This window comes from Corvus cornix, chromosome 1 (assembly GCF_000738735.6).
Source record: "Corvus cornix cornix isolate S_Up_H32 chromosome 1, ASM73873v5, whole genome shotgun sequence".
NCBI lineage: Eukaryota > Metazoa > Chordata > Aves > Passeriformes > Corvidae > Corvus > Corvus cornix.
The window spans coordinates 87,176,236-87,197,013 of record NC_046332.1 but is presented as its reverse complement, the minus strand read 5'-3'; the positions used below and the strand labels follow the sequence as shown (position 1 = coordinate 87,197,013).

At 41.2% G+C, this 20,778-nt stretch overlaps 1 protein-coding gene across 1 annotated transcript in view; it reads left to right on the top strand.

Annotated features, from left to right (window-relative positions):
* Window positions 1-20,778, top strand: part of AFF3 (AF4/FMR2 family member 3) — a 318,503-nt gene that overhangs the window by 254,626 nt on the left and 43,099 nt on the right. The window contains 1 exon segment of the mRNA XM_039548666.1: window positions 16,477-16,642. Coding sequence (XP_039404600.1) covers window positions 16,477-16,642 — 166 coding nt within the window.

Genomic DNA, 20,778 nt, shown 5'->3' with positions numbered 1-20,778 from the left:
TCTGATTAAATAAGGGAACGTATGGCAAATTAATTCCCACTGCCTCAAATGGAGAAGACATACTCCAGTGTCACAATGCACTCCTTGTGTGCTTTGGAGTTAAGCTCCACAGCAATATCATGCACCAGTGTTCATCTGCTGAACTGGGAGGTTAGCTGGAAGAACTGGTAACTGCAGACTCTGTAACTGTATGGACCTGCCAGTCACTCGTCTCGTTCATCAAGAGCTGCACGAATGAAGAAGAGGTGAAACATATAGGTAGTCTCGCCAGTGTAAAAAGGGACACCATGGAAGGAAGGTAAAATCTGGAAGGAGGAAAGATGAGCCTCTGTTAAGAAATTCGGCACTACTTTTATTAAGGCCATACCATATCTGAAAGAACAGATTTTCTGGTACTGTTTTCAGGTTGTCATAGGCTACAGTTTGATTGAGTCAAAGCTTAGCTTCTGTGAATGTTTGGGCTGTTCAAATACACTTTCTGCACTTGTACTGAAAAGAATAACTACCCCCAAAAGTTGCACTTGTTTTTTTTTCAGAAGTGACACCCAATTCATATGGCCACGATGACTCTAAAATTACCAACATGTGTCCAAAGCTAAGATATAACAAGCATACTCCATAGTTAGGAAGTGATTGCCTTAGGTTTGTCTTGCACCTGGTGAAGAGCTTGTTAAAGGCAGTAGTGCAACTCTGAGATTTTCTTTGTTTAATTTCTTACTGAGATATTTTAATATCTTTGTTTTAATCTTGATATGGTCTTGTCAGGACTAGGGTTATTTATTTGGTTGCAGGGCCACATGCATGGGAATTATGTAATGTAGGTCACATACATCTTCAGTTGACATGACTTGTATTACATTTGAAACAAATAAGCCAGCCCTGTGTACTAAAAATAAGGAAACAAATGTAAAACACATCATCATATCAGCAGAACCACAACACGCTGATTAACAGTGGACAACACAGTCATCAAATCAAGGTCACAATCAAGACCTGAACCAGTGAGTCAGAGCTCGGAGATTTCAAACAGACACATTCAATGCAGAAGGTAAACAGCTTTACCTTATAAGCTTGACATGAGATGCAACTACATCCAGTTAGTTTCGCATCAGCCAGGTCTTGTTTCAACCTAGCTCCTCACAAATGTTCAAGTCAACACAAAGCATTGAGTAAGGCAATCAAGTACAGTATTCTTCAGTCCTTGCCAGGGGTGCATGGAGGACTAGTGCTGTTATGGTTCAGTCCAGAGAAGTCCACCCATCAGAGCAAACTCATCAGCCATGCATGGTTTAGAATTTCCTTCTCATGTCATATAGTTACCATGTATGATTATTCTTCTGCTCTTTTTCTCTCCTGGCCATCAAACTCAAGTCAAAGGTCACTCTGAAAATCGCATGCTCTTGCTTTTAAATTATTGATGTAACATTTATGAAAATATTTCTTGCATAATTACTAGGTAAGGACTATGAATAACTTTTGGAATAATTCACCTGCAGAAAATGATGGATCTAAGAATCTGGCATTTGCTGCTAGGCCTGCAAGCAATTAATATGCATCTTTCTACTTCTTTCCTTTTTTGGCCAAACAGGTATGCATCCATGCATATGTGAAATAAAGTGGGATCCTTCCCTTAAAGAAAAAGAAAGTTTTTTGCCTTGTCCCTTCTTCCTAAGGATCTCTATTTCACATGGTTGCTGGCTGCCAACACAGCAGAAGCTTTGGCCAGGATAATGACAGATTTTAAAACTGACATCTCCTGCTTGGTGATCCCAAGAGGTGGCAATGCTTCTCACAGATCCATCCTTTTTCCTGCTTACTTTCATGGCACAGATGGAGCCTGGTTTCCTGGATGTGGTCAATACAGCCTGGTATCTGGTTGTAGATCACTGCTGAGTATACCCATGGCCTTGCAGGCAGGAGCTACAGGCTGAGGTGTGACACACCAGCCTCCTGCATGGTGCATGTCCCAGCGAGTAATGACGACCTTTCCCTGCAGGGAAAGCACTTAAAACCTACACTCAGCAGGTGCCACCTCCTCAGGACAAGGTAATAACCTCATCAGCACATAGTGTCTCCATGCCTTTTCTAATAAGAATCACTTCTTTACACTAAGTTAGGAAGCTAATGTGAATCGGTTCACAGCTTGCCCTGATGACTTTTAATCTAAGACCCCAGCTGGCCTTTGTGCTTTTCATCAAATGAATTCCAATAATCATTAAACAAAGTTTTCTCAGTTCTACTTCAAGTCTGGGCCAACGTATCTTGCAGCCCTTATTCCTGTGCCACACTGGTAAAATCCTGCCATCCTGTAAAATCAGTGATGGCAACATGAATAATTAGTTGCTGTATTTGTACAGCATCAGGCTTACAGTTATTTTCCAGTTGTCTATACTGCTTTTCTTTGTATCTAGTCTCACCCTGGAGAGTACAGAGAAGTCTGCAAAGTTTTAGTCCATGAGATCATCCCAATAATTTCTTACTGCAGGCACTGTCTGTCTAACTTTAGTTCCCCATGTTAAATAATTGTGATATTGTTTCCTTAAAACCCTTGACAACAAAAACCAAAACAACCGTAAATAATCCACAGACATATGGAATTTTTTTGAGAAAGAAAGCAAATGGCTTAGACTCAGTAAAAATGGAAATCTACCAAGGAAACCCCAGCAGCCTCTTTGACAGTCTGCTCTAAAACTTTTCACTTGCTTTGATGTTGTTTGTAATTTATGCTCCTCAGAGGCTTTTAGATGAAGGAAATCATCTGTTTTAATAATGTGAAACCTTCTTCTGGCTACTTGAGATGGGAATTCCTGCCCTGTTTCCTGTGCCTCTCTGTCAGGGCCAAAAGGGGAAGGAGGGCTGAAAAATTGCATGGCTGTTAGTGATCAGAGCTGTGGCATCACCTACCATTTCGAAATGTCTACCCAAATATTACTTACCTCTCACTGATGAAGTAACATGTTAAGGAAAGCTGTGTTTTTAAGCTCATTCTCCACAGTGGTGTTATTTCACTGTATTAGTAATTCATAATGATAGGTTATGTGCTAACAAGTATAGGACAAAAGCAATTATTGCAATAGTCCCTTTAATTCAAAGTTATTTTAATTACTAGTGATACCTGTCCTTTTTTTATCTCATATCTGTGCTAAGTCTCTTCATGTTTCAAAAATTGCTACTAGGCTATCACCTCTGGTAATTGCTATTCTCTGAGCTGAATGAACAAAGGAAAAATTAAACTGGAGTGTGTCAGGCAAGCAGAAGAGGAAATATATGTTCCTGCAGGAAAGCTACTCTCCTCCTAATTACCCTGCAATTGCCAGGTTCAAAATGTAATTTATGAGCAGCATAGATAGAATGGCCACATTAGTCCATTATTTCATGATAATCTTTTCTACTCCTGACTTCAGAAAGAAGGGATTTTGCAGCTGTCAGTGCATTGGCATTCTCAGCAGCTGCTCTGGGCAGTGATGCTAGACAACTGCACTTGAGAGATACTCCCAAAAAAAAACGTAAAGCAGTCTTCTAACAGCACAGTTTTATAGAAGAGAGGTGCTGTAAAGTACAGCTCAATAAATAAAGCATAACCTGATGGGCTGCCTCAGACACTGCTGGTCACATTCAGAAACAGATCCAGAAATGTTTGAAGGAGAAGGAAGTTTTCCAACCTCTGGCTGCTGCTGTTGCACATTCCACTTACTGTAAAATACACCAAATGCAGCAAATGAACCTAATAAACACCCCCTGAGTCCATTTTACTCTGACAAACATGGAATAGCATGCAAGAGGATGGAGTAGTGGGTAAAACTGTGAACACGTGATATGCAGTTGACATGTTTCAGCTGTAGGTTTGGTGCCTGAGGCCAAGTCTACATTTCAGTCAAGTTGGGGCAGTGACCCAGTAGTCATCTGAGTGAGCTTTAAGCACAAAACAGGGGAACTCTCATGGCCAGATGGAGCTCAGGAACCATTCGGTACCCATGTAGTTATCACATTATCACGTTAGTTAGCACCATTGTTTGTCGTACTTGAGCTAGTCCCAACAGGGTCACAGAGTGACTGAGGCAGGAAGACACCTCTGGGGATCATCCAGTCCAACCCCCACTCAGAGCAGTATCAGCTAAAGCAGTTGCTCAAGGCCAAAGCTGGGTCTTGAATAGCTCCCAGGATGGAGATTCCACAGCCTCTCTGTGTAACCTGTTCAAGAGTTTGACCATCCTCAGAAAAAAAAAAAATTGTTATATTTAAATGGAACTTCCTGTATTTCAACTTTTGTTTTTTGCTTCTTGTCCTGTCACTGGGCACCACTGAAAAAAGCCTGGCTCTGTCTTCTTTTCTTCCTCCTGTCAGGTATTTATCCTTCCCAGTCATCTCAGCCTCCTCATGTGAAAGAAGTTCCAATCCCTTAATCATCTTCATGGCACTTTGCTGGTCTCCGTGTCTCTTCTGTACTGCAGAGCCCAGATCTGGATCCAGGGAGAGGCCAGGGGAAAGCAAAAAAGTAAAAGAGGAAAGGCTAAGTGCAAAGGCAAAGGGGAAGACTATCTTGCTGATTCTGGATGTGACATGCAAACCTCCGAATCAACTGACTGAGAGTTCATTGCCTCCCATCTGTACACAAATTCCATCAATATTTTCCTTTGTTGCAATCTAAGTCCATAAGGAAGCTTGCCCCTTCCCTGAGAAAGCATTAGATTATATTGCTTGGGAGTATCAGTCCTAAATATTCCCTTTCCATTTCCTGCAGAGAATGTTGAACGGAGTGCTCTTAGGAATGGGAGATGCCTGCTCTGATTCATTCTTCCAAGGTTTTGTTTTTACTTTGCCCCTGAGGAATTGGCCATTTTTAATGACTTTTATGATTAATAAAACTGTCTGAAGGCCTGCTGGGGTCTTCAAGCTAGTAGTTATCAACAAAGTCATCTAGCTTTCTCCCCTAGTGCCTAAGCTAATGGCAAAGACCCAGTGCTTGATCTTTCTCCCCAAGCTGAAGCTTGCCTAGCAGCACTTACGGTCATGTTGGGGTGGTAAAAAAAATCCCCAAGAGTTACTTTCATGCTGCACTGACCATGGAAAATCATACTCTCCTGGAAATCTGTGTCTCATCTCAGCAAAGCTCTTGTGCAGACTGTCCAACTTTCCCCCAGCTGTTTCCCAGCTGCAGGCAGGTGATGTGATACCCTTTTAAAGAAATACTGAATGTATATCCTCACAGCTGGGCACTGAACTCCCAGCAGCAACACATGTTGACTCCTACACCTTTTACAGTCTCCATGCTGGATCACACTGCTGAATGCACATTCCTGCTCTGAAGAGGCTCACCACTTGACACAGCACTTCCTAGACCATGCAGGAGCTCAGGCAGGCAGAGGCATGTTTGAGGCACTGCAGCAAGACCGGTGCCAGAAAAGGACTATTGGCCTGGGGGCAGAGAAAGGAAGATGACAGCAAAAGCTTGTTGTGCCACTGGGAGGGAGACACAGTACCAACTAGCAATATTTCTCCCTGTGCCTTCTCCCCACTACCATGGGTGCATTCCCTTTCTGCCCCACTGGGAGAGGCAGGGAGAGAAAAAGATGTATTGAAGAATAGGCAAAGGCATCTCCACATGCTTTAGTGATATTGTAAATTCATAGGAAACCTAAAAAGATGCATGGTGGTTAATGAACAGCAAAACATGTGAGATACAGATTGAAAGGTATATTGGAAGATTTATGTTTAACTACATCAGGACACAGCATGGTATAAGACCAATTTTTTTTTTTAATTAAAATGTCATACAGATCTAGTGTTTTTCGTAGTAGTTGGTAGCACATTTCACAGAAATAAAGGATTGATAACATCCTGCAGGAGGTTGCAGCTGGGGAACCGCTGAGTCCAAACACATTGGTACTACATTCTAGATTAATAAAGCAAATAAAATTATATTTACTTTGAAATTTATTTCTGCCTCCCCTCATCATCTGTGTGTGCATGAGCAAACCTCAAGTTTACTTTCCATGGATAACATCTAACAAAAAGATGCAATTCACATTCAGTTTTTCCTTTGAATTGTAAAGGGCAATTTATATAACTCTTTGTAACATTTATATATTTGTGCATATCACCCTTCTTCATAGTTTTTCACAGACCACATTATACCTGATGAAAGCACAGCAAAGGTTACTCATAGGTACTGCTCTCTGCTTCAAAATCCTTCATCAATTATCTGCACACTGTGTTTGCTGAGTTACAGTGCGTCAGATCCTGACACCCTCACTAGACAGACCAGTCCTGCTCTTCACGAGCACTTCTGGGTACTCTTATCCAAGCTGTAAAGTACAATGTTATTAAACCAGAATAAGGGGTCAAGAACCTGAGCCTGGTCAGAATGGGAGAAGTTTTTTTCCCAGTGGTTCAGGCCCCTGAAAACCTAAGGCTGCACCACAGGCAAAAAACTCAACAGCTGAAAATTCATTTTAAACATTCTTTATTTCCAGCTAATGTGTCAATAATAGGTAAACAGCATATCCTGGGCAACTCTTTCTAAAAGCATATTAAAGTATTTTTGGATGACGATGGAAAACAAGCTGTGCCTACAACAGAAAGGAGAACAGAAGAACCTTTTACAAGTCTTCAAATAATCTCAAACTAATTAGCTTTTACATCCTCTCTGCTACAATTCTGAGCTTTATTAGCTGTTGTGCTTGCCATTCCTGAGCCTGCCTAATGTCTTCTGTAGAAAAACTATGCATTTTTTCCAGGCATTTGTCATTTTTTGAAACATATAAAAGAGAGCACTTGGATTCGAATAACAGACCATCTAAATGCTGTTCTGCATAGGGAGTGATATATGCTGACAAGGACTAGAAGTCAAATTTTCTTTATATGGTTCTTTATGGTGAGCAAACCTACTTAAAACAAGCTCCTTCTCAAGGCAGCATATTGATTAGAGCTGACGGGCCAAAAAGACCTTTGGGAGACAACAGAATATGGCTTGAGTCAAAGAGTAACACTAAAGCTGGCAGCAGCAACATTAAGAGTCAGTAAAACCTGAGAGAGTTTGTCTCATGCTGAAATTTATTGCACCCATTTGGACAGCCATTATGGTAGTTAGTAATTTTATCTGCACAAGTTCATCTGTATTTGGACTCCCAGAGCTTAGCAAGAGGTCTTGCAAGGCAGATCCATACCCAGGGCTCTGCTGACTGAGGCAAAAGACTGCTGTGCTGAGGCAAGCTATGACTGTGTCTGAAGACTACAAAAGGCTGTTTGTTTTGATGGCCAGCCACAACATGAGTTTTATTAACAGTAATTCTGAGAAAAGGTGATGGTAGGCCAGTGCAGGAAGGTTTTTCTAGTCTGCACTGCTGTGGTTTTCTTCTGAGGCTTGATGAAGCTGTCACTCACAAGCAAAAATTGCTGTTCTCTTGGGTAGAAGTACATTTATACTTCATGTTTTAGGAAATAAATGAGACAAAAAGAGCAACACCCAGACTAATATCCAGTGAAACTGTAGCCAAAATCTCCTGATGACACATATTGAAAACGGTGGGTTAAAGCCACTCTACAGAATATTTTGCATTGCTCCTTTGCCTGGTTTCTGAAACTACCATGGCTGATGTTCCTTATCTTTACTGATGATCGGTTCCAGTGCTTAATTACCTTTATTTTTCTAACATGTCTCTCTGCGGGTTGAAGCCAACCAGGCTGCTGAAATCACCTTCAAAATGTTAGTGGAGGATCTGTTCCTGAGACAGGTGGTACTGATATAATTGAATCTGACAGGGGATCAGCTTTTGATAGTGGTCTAATGAAATAGTGGAGTACTGAGTTGGGAGTGGATAGAGGTCTTCATATTGGATACCAGTCCTTAGACAAGCAGAGAAAGGTGACTGAACAGGAATCTGAACCAACTTGCTTTCCATACAGATTACAATGCACAAGGAGCTGGGCATACCAAGCACACAGTTTAAGCAATCCTTAGGATCTTAGATTCTTTCTAGTCCATCAAGAGAGGTAGGAATCTCCAGTGGGCACAAACTGGCCTTGACCAGACAATAGAGGGATCTCAAATAGAAAACTCCTAACATGGCCAAAATTACGAAAAAAAAGAAAAATTAAAAGTTCTGGGGTACATATGAAGGAAAACACACAAAAGGCATTGCCCTTGGCCTCAGGGGGATATCAAAAACAGTGTTCTATGACTGAATCTTCTCAACAACTTTATCCAATTCCAATTTATTTCTGGCCCACTTTTCCCCCCTCCCCCAAAGAAAAGTCTCTATAGAGATTGCTTCCTGATTTTGCAGGGGAGGTAGAAGGGTGCTGTTCATGGACTATTCTCAAAGCTGTTCATCATTCTCCAGGCCATTGGTCCAAAGCCATGTTCCTAGAACAGTATAGGACACATAGGCTATGCCTGTCATTTCTTCTTTTCAAGTCACTGTACTTTGAGCCATTAAGAGACTAATTAAACTACCAAGGTAAAAAGACCCTATCGCTGCTCTTCTACTAAAGAGTTAACTTGCCCGGACCAGGGATTCTCTCTGCTCATATTCAGCTGATGCAAGGTCAATGACAAACACACCAAGGAAGTCAGAGTTGCTTTATTTTTCTTGTGAGCAGGTCAAATAAAACACTGCTGATGCTCCATTTATCTGGAGCGACAAGCGAACACTTGGCAGCAGTGGAAAGCAGACGCTGGAATCTGGCACCAGGCTCCTATCACAGCTGTCAGCCTGCTGACTAATCACTTCATCTACATGTTAATGCTGCTCCAGGTCTACTGGACCCTTTCATCTCAGATACCCCAGCACACGCTCCTCTTGATAGACTGATTTATACAGAAGTGTCACTATTAATTGTTACATGGTATTTTATTTTAGGAGGGTTTATTTTTTAGTCAAGGTGGGTTTTTTCTAGTGGCTTTCTCTTTTCTACCATATTCCTTCACAGTGGGAGCTGTGATTTGGCTGCCTCCAGTATCAACCAGACCTCAAGTAGATGTCCCTTGCCAGACTGAATTTTCTTCAGGGTTTTTTGTATATGTGTGTGCATGAGCTTCATAGCTTGTTCTTTTAAACAGCCTTTCCTATCAAATATTCTTTAGTGACTATTCTGACAATTAAGCTGCAATTGCACAGTGCACACCTGACGCTCTTCAGAGAGATTCAGTTCACATTATCAGATGATACTTGTAGTCTTGTCAGCACAAACTATTTAAGAAGCTCCCAGGGAAAGTGTTAAAATATAGGTGGGGTCTATGAACCCTGTTCTTGGCAGCTGTGCTTTATTAGCTGTGCTGTGCAAAGGTGGTGCAGCTAAGGTAATGCAGTGCTTTCACAGAAGCATTATATATTGTGACAAGCCAAACAACCTCCAGGACTCTCACTCATCATGACTCCCATTTCATACCTCATCCATTACAGGAATGAGGTATGAAAACATTTCTCTGTTTCCAAAAGGTATTAACAGACTCCTGGGAAATCGTTTACCTGGAGAAAGGGAAGCATACAGCCTCATTTTTTTGTGTTCAGGCTGAAACAGCAGGCCATGGCAGGGCTAGCTGTCTTTTCCTGTTAGAGAATGATAGGTTTTTGCAATTGGTAACTGGAAAGAATTCAGACAGTTAATTGGTTTAATTCTTATAGTTAGCAAAGGTACAAAACCATAAATTTGTGTCACTTCCATACTGACTTCAGAAAAATGGTATCTTAGTGCTTTTTAAAGAATAATGAAGGATGTCTCCTAACACACTGACCGTAGGAAGTTCGGTTACACCCATGTATGGAATGGTGGCTGGAGCCCTGGAAGGGTCATTTGATTTGGTCATTCAGATACGATGGGGCACACCTCATACTAGAGCAGAGCCTTTTTATCACAGAAGCATAGAACCATGGAAAGGCTTGGGTTAGAACAGACCCTAAAGATCAGGGGAGTTGGAAATAGATTATCTTTAAGGTGCCTTTCAACCCAAGCCTTTCTATGGCTCTGTGATTGTACTCATCTTTGAATGTTAAATACACAACCAGCCTTTGTACTGGTATTTTAAACCATGGTGGTGTCTGGCTGTTGTCTGGGCACATTCTAGAGTTAATGGTATCATTTCCCTTTTCTCAACATGATTTTGTCCTGAAACAAATGGATGAAGTCCACATTCATTCCGTAGGCTGTCCTAATGGTGCTATTTCTTGGCATTCTACAGTTGCCTCAGAAAATATCCCCATATGTTCTGTTACAGTATTGGGATGGCCTGATCTGCAAGTCCAGATAATTCCCATGGTAAGCATGCTTCAGAGGTCTTTGCTGGAAGAGAATTTGAAAAATACACAGGGGCAGCAGCAAGAAGTGGGCATTTTCATGGCTTCTGTGATTCATTCACAATTATTGAGACAGGAATTCCCTACTGCGTGCATGAGAGACATGCAGTATCTTCAGTGCCAGGCAGCAGAGATATTTACACAGATCTTGGCACAATGTTCTCAGCCTGTGCTTTGAGGAAGCACCATGTGGAATTTGCTTCTTGCAACAAAGGGATAAAGAGAGTTTTGTGCAAAAGACCTTCAATGGGTTTTAGGTTGGCTCTGAGGGAAGAAGGAAGGGATGTTTCAGATACTTTAATCTGGAATCAAAATAGAGGCTCTGCCAACAGAGCTTTAAACCATGGAATATGTTTTCATCACTGAATTTGAAATACTGTTTCAGAGTCTTGGTCAGATTTACTGTTAGATTTAAATCACTGTAGCCTAATTGAAGTCAATGGAGTTATGACAGTTTATACCAGCTAAGGGACTGGTGTCTGTTTCAGAGTATTGTTTACCCACAACTGGCCTCAATCTTTTAGACAGTGATAGATCTTTTTTCTGGGTGTCCCAAATACTCCAAGTATTCATACAGCCTTTCTTAGGATTTTCTCAGATGTTTGTGACATATGGATTTGGATCACCTTCTCCATTCTTACCTCTCAATGTTGACAGTGTGATCCCTAACAATGTCACTTGTTTATTCAAATAAGCTCTTCTCACTAGTTGTTGTATTTCTCTCTCCTGTGGGAAGTCACAGCCACTTAGCAGTTGCACAGTAGAGTGAGATTTAGAAGAAGAATAGTTTAGATGATCACAACTGTGCAGATGACACTGGATAAGTAGCATCCTATCTCCAGACACAAACACAAATACAGCAGATAGTGTTAGTGACGTTTTTGATAAGAAAGCTTTGGATACAATTTCTGCAAAGTGAAATTACACAGACCAACTGGACTCTAAAATATGAAGCATTTTCCCCCTGCTCAGCAGTGGTGGGGCCACACCTCAGGTACTGTATTCAGTTTCAGGCACCTCACTACAAGAAGGACATTGAGGTGCTGGAGTGTGTCCAGAGAAGGGCAACAATGCTGGTAAAAGTTCTGGAACATAAGTTCCATGAGGTGCAACTGAGGAAACTGGGCTTGTTTACACTGAAGAAAAGAAGGTGCAGGGTAGACCTTATCGCTCTCTACAACTACCTTAAAGGAGGTTGTGATGAGGTAGGTGTCAGCCTTTTCTTCCAGGCAGCCAGTGATAGGACAAGAGGAAATGGCCTCAAGTTGTGCCAAGGGATGTTCAGGCTGGATATTAGGAAAAATTCTTCACTGAAAGAGTGGTAAAGGGAAATAGTGGAGTCACCATACCTAAAGTGTTCAAAAAATGAGTAGATACTTTGTGATATGGTTTACTGGGCCTGGTGGTATTTGGTCAAAGGTTGGACTTGATGATCTTGGAGGTCTTTTCCAACCTTAATGATTCTATGATTCTGTGAGCATTTGCATAGCCTTTGTTGTGGCTGGAAAAGTATTTGAGAGGCTCACTCTGATATGTTCCTTTGGCTGAGTCATTTCTCCAAGGCCTGATTCTCCCTTGAGTTGCATTCTTGATAATCATTCATGCCTGTGTAAAGTCGGTATAAAGTGCCTTCATATTGTAATGCAGCTAAAAACTGGAATCGCAAATCCTTCAGCATCAGAGGGATTTTTCTCTTTTGAATCTACTTATATTGTCACTGAATACTTGCAATTTGGTAAAGAACTGCATCAGTTTTACTTGTACTTTTATCCATGCTGCATGTCTTTGGGACTGATTTCGTGCAATGCAGCATATGCCTGGCCTGGGAACTTCTTGTGGCCTGTGCTGAATACTGTGATTTATTATCATGGGAAGTAGTGCAGCTGTAAGCAGCAGTTTAATATGAAGCATAGTGAGGGACTCAGATCCAGCGTGATTAACCTGAAGAGGTCTCCTGAGGGCCACCAAAGTAATCTCATTTGGGAATCTGTCTCCACTGACTGAATAGCAAACTCTTGCACCTTCCTGCATAACTGTTCAAACCACTGGTGCCATTCAAAGGCTGGCCATGGCCATGCAGCCTGATGGGGCTAACAACTGGTCCCAGACAAATAACCTCTCGGCCTTGTCCAGGGATTGAGATGGCTCCACCTTTCAACTTGGATCACAAGTTAATTTGAGTGGGGAAGAAGTATTAATCTCCCCAAATCACTGGGTTTCTGAACCTGCACATATGAGAAAAATAGAGGCTACAAAGAATCCAGCAGTTCTTCTAAGAAGGGTCAGTTGTTCACTCGACAGTGCAGGAAAACAGGTTGTTGGAGACTTGCATGGCAGTTGGGTGCCCAGGTCCCCTGTAGCCAGGATGATGGGAGACATCTGATCAGAAACTTCAGATGGTGTGTTGGTTTTTAAATGGTCTTATTACTGAGCTTCTGGCAAATTTACAGGGTATTTACTCTCTCTCTTGAGTCGGTGCATGTTCTGATGAAGAGCTTTAAAGAAAAGTGGTTCTCACCCAAATTGTTGTTTAATTCCATAAAATAAACATACAAATTCTGTGATGTGGTAATTAATTCTGGGGCATAAACCAGTAGCAAAATACGCATGAATGTTATGTGCCACGGCCATTAAAATGTAAATCAGTCTAACTGCATGATCTTGCTTACATCCTTCAGAAAGAGCAGTCCAAACTAAAAGTCCCCAATTTTTAAAACAAGGGGGTTTTTAAATAAGAATGCATGAAGACAGATGTAACTGTTATTACCCTGGTCACTATAATATAATGAGGATCCTTATAAGAATATGCTATATTTCAAAATTGAAAAAGTAGAAGGGGGACAGGAGACTTCATCAGTATCAGCATAAATGGGAAAATATTGTAAAATTTAAATTTTGTAGTATATTGGCTACCATTAGAACAGCAAACATAGTTTTCCAGATGTTTGTGAAGAGTCCAACAGTTATATTTTATATCTAGGGCTGGAGTAACAATTCCTATTCAGCAGTCTAGAAAAACATTTCATGTCACAACAGGAAAGAAATATTACCATGGGTTTTTTCCCCCTCATCCCCTATATAGCAATTTCTGAATACTTCAGTCAATGGCAAATAAAAATGATGGTTTAAAAATTAAAACCACAGTCACTAAGGGCAGGACATAAATGTGCAGATGTTTTGTGATTCTGAAGAACTTTCCAGTAACAGTGGTGTTGTGGAGGGGACTGGAAATCCATCAGAGTCAGACACTGTCAAAAACATTCCCTAAGCTACACTGTCAGAAAAGGCAGTTAACTTTTCATATTCTTTCTGTATTCTCTTAAGGAAAAAAAATCAAAACCACAAAACCTATCCATAATGGCTTGTATATAGCTCTCACTATTTTATTAGCAAGGGATTAACTGCACTCTGTTAATATAAGTGAGCAACTTAAATCTAGAGTTCACTGGTCAACCTGTACAAGTGGAAAGCTGCGGCATCCTGAAGCTGTTTACGAAATATCAATTTTCCTTCTCCAAAAATGAAAATTTTTTACAAGCATATCAGCTGTTTCTATCACCTCTGTGCCTTAATGAAGTTATACGAATGCCTGAAAATCTTGTCTTTACCACACCTACATGGCTAGACAAAACAACAGGTTTTTTGAAGGCACTCGTTGTAACTGGTACATTTAATGCCGGTGCATGAAGACGGACCTCTTGCCCCCCAGGAGGTGGCAGACACTTCTGTGACCACGTGTGTAGCACCAAGCCATCCTGACAGAGCATGAGCTTTTACTGCCGCCTCTCTCTCTACCGTCCAGTAGTTACAAGGATGGAAATAAAGATCAAAAATATAATAGATCTCAGCTCTTCCTCCTCTTGTTTATTTTACTTGCTTTTAATTAGTAAGGTGAGATCACAGGTGAAATTTTCTTCACTGCCTGTCCCCGCTGTGCTTTGAAGGGTGCAGAAAGATCTCCAACAGTGTCATGATTCCCCAAGCAACCAGAAACTCTCTGGAGCAAGAAAGCTGCAGGCAGCTGTGCCGCTTCCAAGCAAAAGGCAGTGGGGATGCTGCAAGTAAAGGCAATGTGGTGGGAGTACTGGCTTGTGCAAGACAGGTGGTCCAGAGGGGAAAGGTTAGCATATGTTAGGGGAGGCAGGGAGAGGGCCAGAAAGTGTGTGACCATGGGGATTTGTGAAGTTGAAACTGCATCTCTGATGGCCTGGCCTCTTTTCAAAGCCCCAGGAATTGCCTGTCAGATGTGGCTTGTGCAAGGTGTCAGGTATCCGTTTTCCATAATGAAAAGCACCATTAACATGTAAAGATAATTCATTAGGTGCAACATAGCAGAACTGTAATTAATTATTACATATTATTTCTCACAAAATGCATCTCCAAGATCACATTGCTTTAGCCACAATATTGGACTGATGGAGCATAAACAAGGGTAATGATAAACATCAGTAAATGGAGTTGGGAAGAGATGGTTATCAGGGTACCAGTGTGTTTCATGTGGGGTTTATTTAACAGTCTCATTAATGATCTGGAAAAGGAAGTGAATAACCATTTAATTAAGTTTGCATTTGATACTAAATTAGAAGTTGCTGCAGACACCTCTGAGGGCAGAGAAATAAAAGGAGCTAGAAGCTTTCAAGGTAAAAGAAGAAAATGAGAACAGGTATGAAGGAAAAAAGCGAGCTAATCTCTCTGGAAGCAAATAATCATGCAGCTATCAGTAGAGGAATTCTGAAGAAAGCAGTGTTGAAAGAGAAGTAGAGGTTTTAATGGACTATACATTCCCTCACAGCTCAGATATATGTTTACAGAAGCAACGCATCAAGGAGCAGGAAGGTAATAGCCCTTCATTGTAGGGCTGTAGTGAGAAGCCATCTATAATGCTGCACTCTGTTTTGGGCACCCTGTTATCAGAGAGATATAGACAAATTGGAATGAGTTCAGAAAAGAGCCATAAAAATGATCCCATATCCCTGGAGATAATGACTTATGAAGAAAGATCAGAAGAAGTAAATGTGTAAGGCCTTGTCTGAAAGATGACTGAAGTAGGGCAGGAAAACAGCCTGCAAAAATGTGAGAGCAAAAAGGGAGGAGGATAATTTATCATAGTAACTATTAGTAATACAATGAAATAATAAGTAACAACTATAAATTTTAAAAGGGCAACTTCAGGTTGAATGTAGGCAGAAATTTCTGACAGTGGAATTTGGGTTAGTTTGCAGAGAAGTTTCCCAGGGGTAAAAGTAAAAGCTACATTCAAGTCATTTAAAATCAAATTGGACAACTCACTAGAAAATGCACCCTGCTATAGGGAACAATATTCCATTGCCTGGGGAATAAGCTGGATGACTTAATACGATATTTCACACTCAAGTCTTTATGACTGTGATATTTTTAATATGCATGGTCAACTGTTTCAGGAAAATACACATTTCTGCTGCTGTCAGGCCTGATAATACAAACACTTGCATGCGAACATAACTTTAAAGAAGGCAAGTAGCTCTGCTGACAGCACTGCACTGCTGACATGCAAAAACACAAGCCTGAGCTCTTCAAGTTTTTGCAGGCTGAGTCTTAGATCTTGAATTGTCAATATCAAGATGGTATACACAGGTAACCACATCATTTATGGGTAGGTGAAGAAGTGTGCAAAATGGAAGATGGGGGTTGGAGGCTCCAGTGAAAATGTATTATTATTGTTATTTTTATGGTTATTGCTATTATCACTTACGACTGGTAGTATGGCGTTCAACTCTGTTTCTTAATTGTTCACCTTTTTGGTCTCCTGCTCTCACCTCTGGGCTGAGTGTTCATTAGACAGCATAAAACTGCTTTCTATACTGGTTTTTAACACTTAGTATTTTTAATATATCCTAAAATATCTGTGGAATGGGCAAAGAGACAAGCTGAAGTGAAAACTTGACTCTTCCTCAGATGAAAAAGATGGCAAAGGCTATGGATTTAAATGGATATGAGAGTAACCCCGTATTTTCCCCCCAGTTATAGCAATGTAATGTTGAAGTCACTTTACTGTTCATTAGCCACAGAGACAAGCTCACAGGCATTCTGAGAGGTATGCTCCCTAAAACAGCATGGTTCTTACATTTGTGTTTATGTTCCTGTTTCCTTCTCTTCCCTCCCCTGCCCCCACACCCCCATGGGCTGTGTGTGGGGCTGGCAGCCTGGTGGTGCCACAGTCCAACGCCCGAGCCTCGGGACTCTCCAGCAAGGGGTCGAGCAGCAGCAGCTCCAGTGAATCGGAGACCAGCTCGGAGTCTGACTCAGAGAGCGAAAGCAGCTCCAGCGAGAGTGACGGAAGCAAACCCTCGCATTACTCCACCCCAGAGGTAAGGGATTCTCTCTTTATGATTTAGGGTGGCATTCCATTACTACACCCACTCACACCTCTTCCCAGCCAAGCCAACACAAGGAGGCTGTGAGGAGATGTATGGGGAAAAAAAAAGTGGGAAAGGCCCAAGGATCCTCCTCCTGGCATGCTGTGAAATGGAAGTGGCAGAGGATCTTGGGGCAGATGAAAGCATTTGAAACAAAAATGAAGAAAGAAAGGACCCTGTTGCATTTTCCTCAAATTAGAGATGAGTGGAGCACCTTGCAAGGCTCACAGCTTGCTTGAAGTTTTATGCAACTCTGCCTCCATAGCAATGGCTTGCTTAGTGTGTTAAGTCCTGATGTGGGCTCCCAGCACTGCGAGGGAACTAAAGGCTTTTCTACACAGGGAAGCTATTATAAAATCAGTCTGAGGGTGGATTTTTAAAAGAAACCAGTTGTTCACTCATGCACTTCCCTTGCCTCACTCTCTAAGTGAATTATTCTCTGCTACTGCTGCCTTTATGTGATTTCTTTCAATTCACCTCCAAAATGGACTAAACTGAATTACTCATGGTGCAAAACACTGAGCCCAAACTAGTCATCTGGAAAGCTAGCACTGAAAATTTCCACATGTAGACAAGCCCTAGCCAAACTACAATTAAGCTGCCAGTGCTGTGACACCTTCTGCTTTCACCTCTGCAGAAAGCTCAACAGACACAACAAAGCTGCTTTCTCTGCTCTGCATTTCTACCAGGATTGACACTTTTACATGTTTTGGTCAATACACACGTTTAGAATTAAACTGTGAACTCCACAGCCACATCACACACATTAATGTATGTAAAAATATTCAAAAATCTAGCAGCAAGATTGTAAATACACATGAAATACAGTCAGTGTATTTTCCTACTCCACATGAACCATCCAATCACTAGAATCCTCCCCCGAAAACTGTCTCACCTATTCTCTCACCCTGGAAAAAAATTATACTAAAAAACCATCAAACCTTTCCTCATATTTTCCTTGGTTATTTGGAGCCATGTTTCCAATTGAGCAAAATGCAGTAATCACAGAAACATCCTTAATATATTTTTCTCAGGTTCTGTCACTTTTGTTCCTTGTTTAACACTTACTTTCTGTCTTTTCTTCACAGTACTTTCAGACCCTTTTCCAGTTAATTTTCCTCTCACTTTGTCCCCTTCCTACATCTCTCTCTCTTCTTTCCAGACTCTCCTGTTGCTCTCCCTGCAGTACCCATGTCTTATTTCCCATTCTGAGCTTTCTCATCTGACCTGTTAAGACCTTGTTCTCTGTCTGCTTAATTCCCTGCTGGAATTAGTTCAAAGATCTCATGCTCAGTCTCTCCTCTCTCTGTGGGATCTTCCAAGGTGGAAGAAAAGGGGCGAAAAGAAGAAAGAAAGGGGAAGGAAATATGAGATGAAAGGAGGAAAAGCACAGGAAGGGAGGAGTGGTTACTATCTAGGCAGATACCCATGCTGCTTGGATCCAAGAGCAGCAATTCCTCAGGGAATGCAGGAGCTAATTAACTGAGGGAGGTTGTGGATTTCATAATGTCCAGCAGAGAACTAAGTCATGGAAACATGGAGGAAATGCTTCCTCTTAAGCATTTTATACATATCCTCTTGAGATCTGTGGAACTACTTTTGTACAGAGCCCAAGTTGTCAGTGATCATTGTCATGAAACAGCTGCCCCACTCCAGCAGATTGCTTGTCTCTTTGCATTATATTTGTGTGGTTTGCCTTCTAGGACATGCTGTATGAAACATGTCTACACAGACATTTAAGTGACTCAAAAATGTGATGGCTGCAGTGATTTTCATAGGCAATTTTCATCCCTTGATGGCATATGGGAGACAGCACACATGGACAGGGTCAGGGTGTCCCAGGGAAGTAGGATACCTGTGTTTTCCCCAAGGGTAAATGCTTTCCCAGGCCTATCATATGACTGATGGCACCAGTTCAAACATGCTCAAGTGATGTCTCTGACTGGAAGTCCTTTTAGCTTTGCATAAATGCTTTAACTTAGATTTATGCACCTGGTGAAGCCATCTTTCTAAAGTATATGCCAGTTTCTTACCCAGTAAATGGAAAGAGATAGTTCCTTGGAAGCTCCCTAAAGGGAAGCCGTGTCCACCTAAGTTTAAGTAGCAGACTCAATTCCAGATTTAGTTTTAAAATTAATGTAATCTATTGGATAAGACAAAAAAAGTAAATACATCTTGGTTTTTGATTTAGCATTAACTGGTGCTTTCAGGTTCAATGAACTTGAGTAGTCCAGCACAATGCTGGGCAGGAACTCCATATTTAAAGGTTGGGAGGAACTTAATGTAGAAATCTGCAAACCATTATGATGCCCTCATTCTTTTTTTTCCCCTCATAATCTGAAATATTATATGCACCTACTCCAAGATTTTTATTTCTAGGACAGTATATCTTCTGCATTTGAGCTTATATAACAATATAACAAGTGCTGTTTCATGTCTTCTGTAATTTTTTCTTCATCTCATTTTGAGATTTTCAAGTTTTCCTCAGGTGCCTAAATGCAGTTGCCTAGAGTGTAAAAGCAGCTCATTGTAAAGCATACATATAAAGTAGATTAGATGAATTGCACCCTAAAAGTGTCTGTTTCTTTCCATTGACTATTTAGAGCCAGTAGTGACTAGCTCAGCTGTCTACACTTTATGTCTGCAGTAAACTAAGAATAATGGCTGAGCTAGAATGGGAGACAACATTCAGACTGGTTTCAGTGATGTGGACAAATTAAGGTGCCTCAGACATTAATGGGAGTAGTTAAAGTTTTGTGGACTGCCAAACCTAAAATTATGAACAAGGAACTGAGACTTCTATCTCCTGTTTCTTTGCTGAAGTCATGAATTCTTTGAATGACCTTAATTAATGTCATAAACGAGGAATCTGGAAAAAAATTATGTCTTATCCTTTTTCAGATGGATTTTTCAGAATTTCTGAAAAAAATCAGATGGATTTTTTTCAGAAAAAAATTTGGGTGTCAAGTATATAGAAAGAGCTACATTTCTAAAGCTAAAAATATGGTTTGTTTGTTCTTTGTTCCATTGAATTATCCTGTGAACCTTTAATAAAGCTGGCTTTGGTTAGGCAACCACGAATTCCTACTATGAGGGAGGACAAGAGTGGGGAACAGGCAGGAAGGAAGCAGAGAAGCTATCACATGGAACAAAGGATCAATGGCTCCTCAACAGTAACCAGTCTGGAAAAGAAAGATGCCCCTTTCTGAGACCCACCAGCCCCACATACCAAATGCAATGGCCTTTACAGCTTTTGCTGTTGTGACTAGTTCACAACCATTAGTTTCTTCCTCCTTTTTAAGGAGTCACATATACAAAAGAAAAGGGGATTTTACCACTAGACCTGCTGTAGACGCTATCTTTACCTTTGCGAATAGGATTCATGGGTTTTGGTTGTCCTGTGGACTATTATTGACAAAGACTGCAAACTACACTCTCCCTTCCCTCCAGAAAACCCTTTGTATATGTGTGCTGTGCCTAACACGTGGGAATGCCCAGTTCTAATTTGTTAAAGCACTAGCAGCAGGGTTAATAGTAGCAATAACATAACAGTAATAATAATAATCATCATCATCATCTTCTTCTTCATCATCGTTGCCATTTGTGCCTTAAACATAACGAGAAAGCACCACATTTGTATGGGGATTGCCCTGAGTGAAGTATTTGATAGCAGGGCCGCACGAGCAAGTAACCACAAGGGTAAATTAGTCCATGGATTTACAATAGGCAGAGTAGCCTGCAGGATGGTGGACAGCTCAGTCCTGCCCCACAGTGGGCTGTGTCCATGCACGTGTTATAGGCTCTCTCATGTCTCAGTGAAAGTGGTGTCATACTTCAAGTTTGCCACATATTAACCATGCCTTAGGTCCTTCTTTGTGATAACAAGCATAGACTGATTCCATTACACTGGCGTTGTTTAACAGCCCTTTACCCTAGAAAGTGTTTCTGGATAACGTTTTGCCAAAAGTTTCTTTTTGGATGCATGCCATTTGTGCCTCTGGTTGCACTTGCAGCCTTGAAGAGATCTGAGATATATAGACATGCTGTGTGGGAGTCATCCCGCCTAAATTTGCACACTTCTCCTGTAG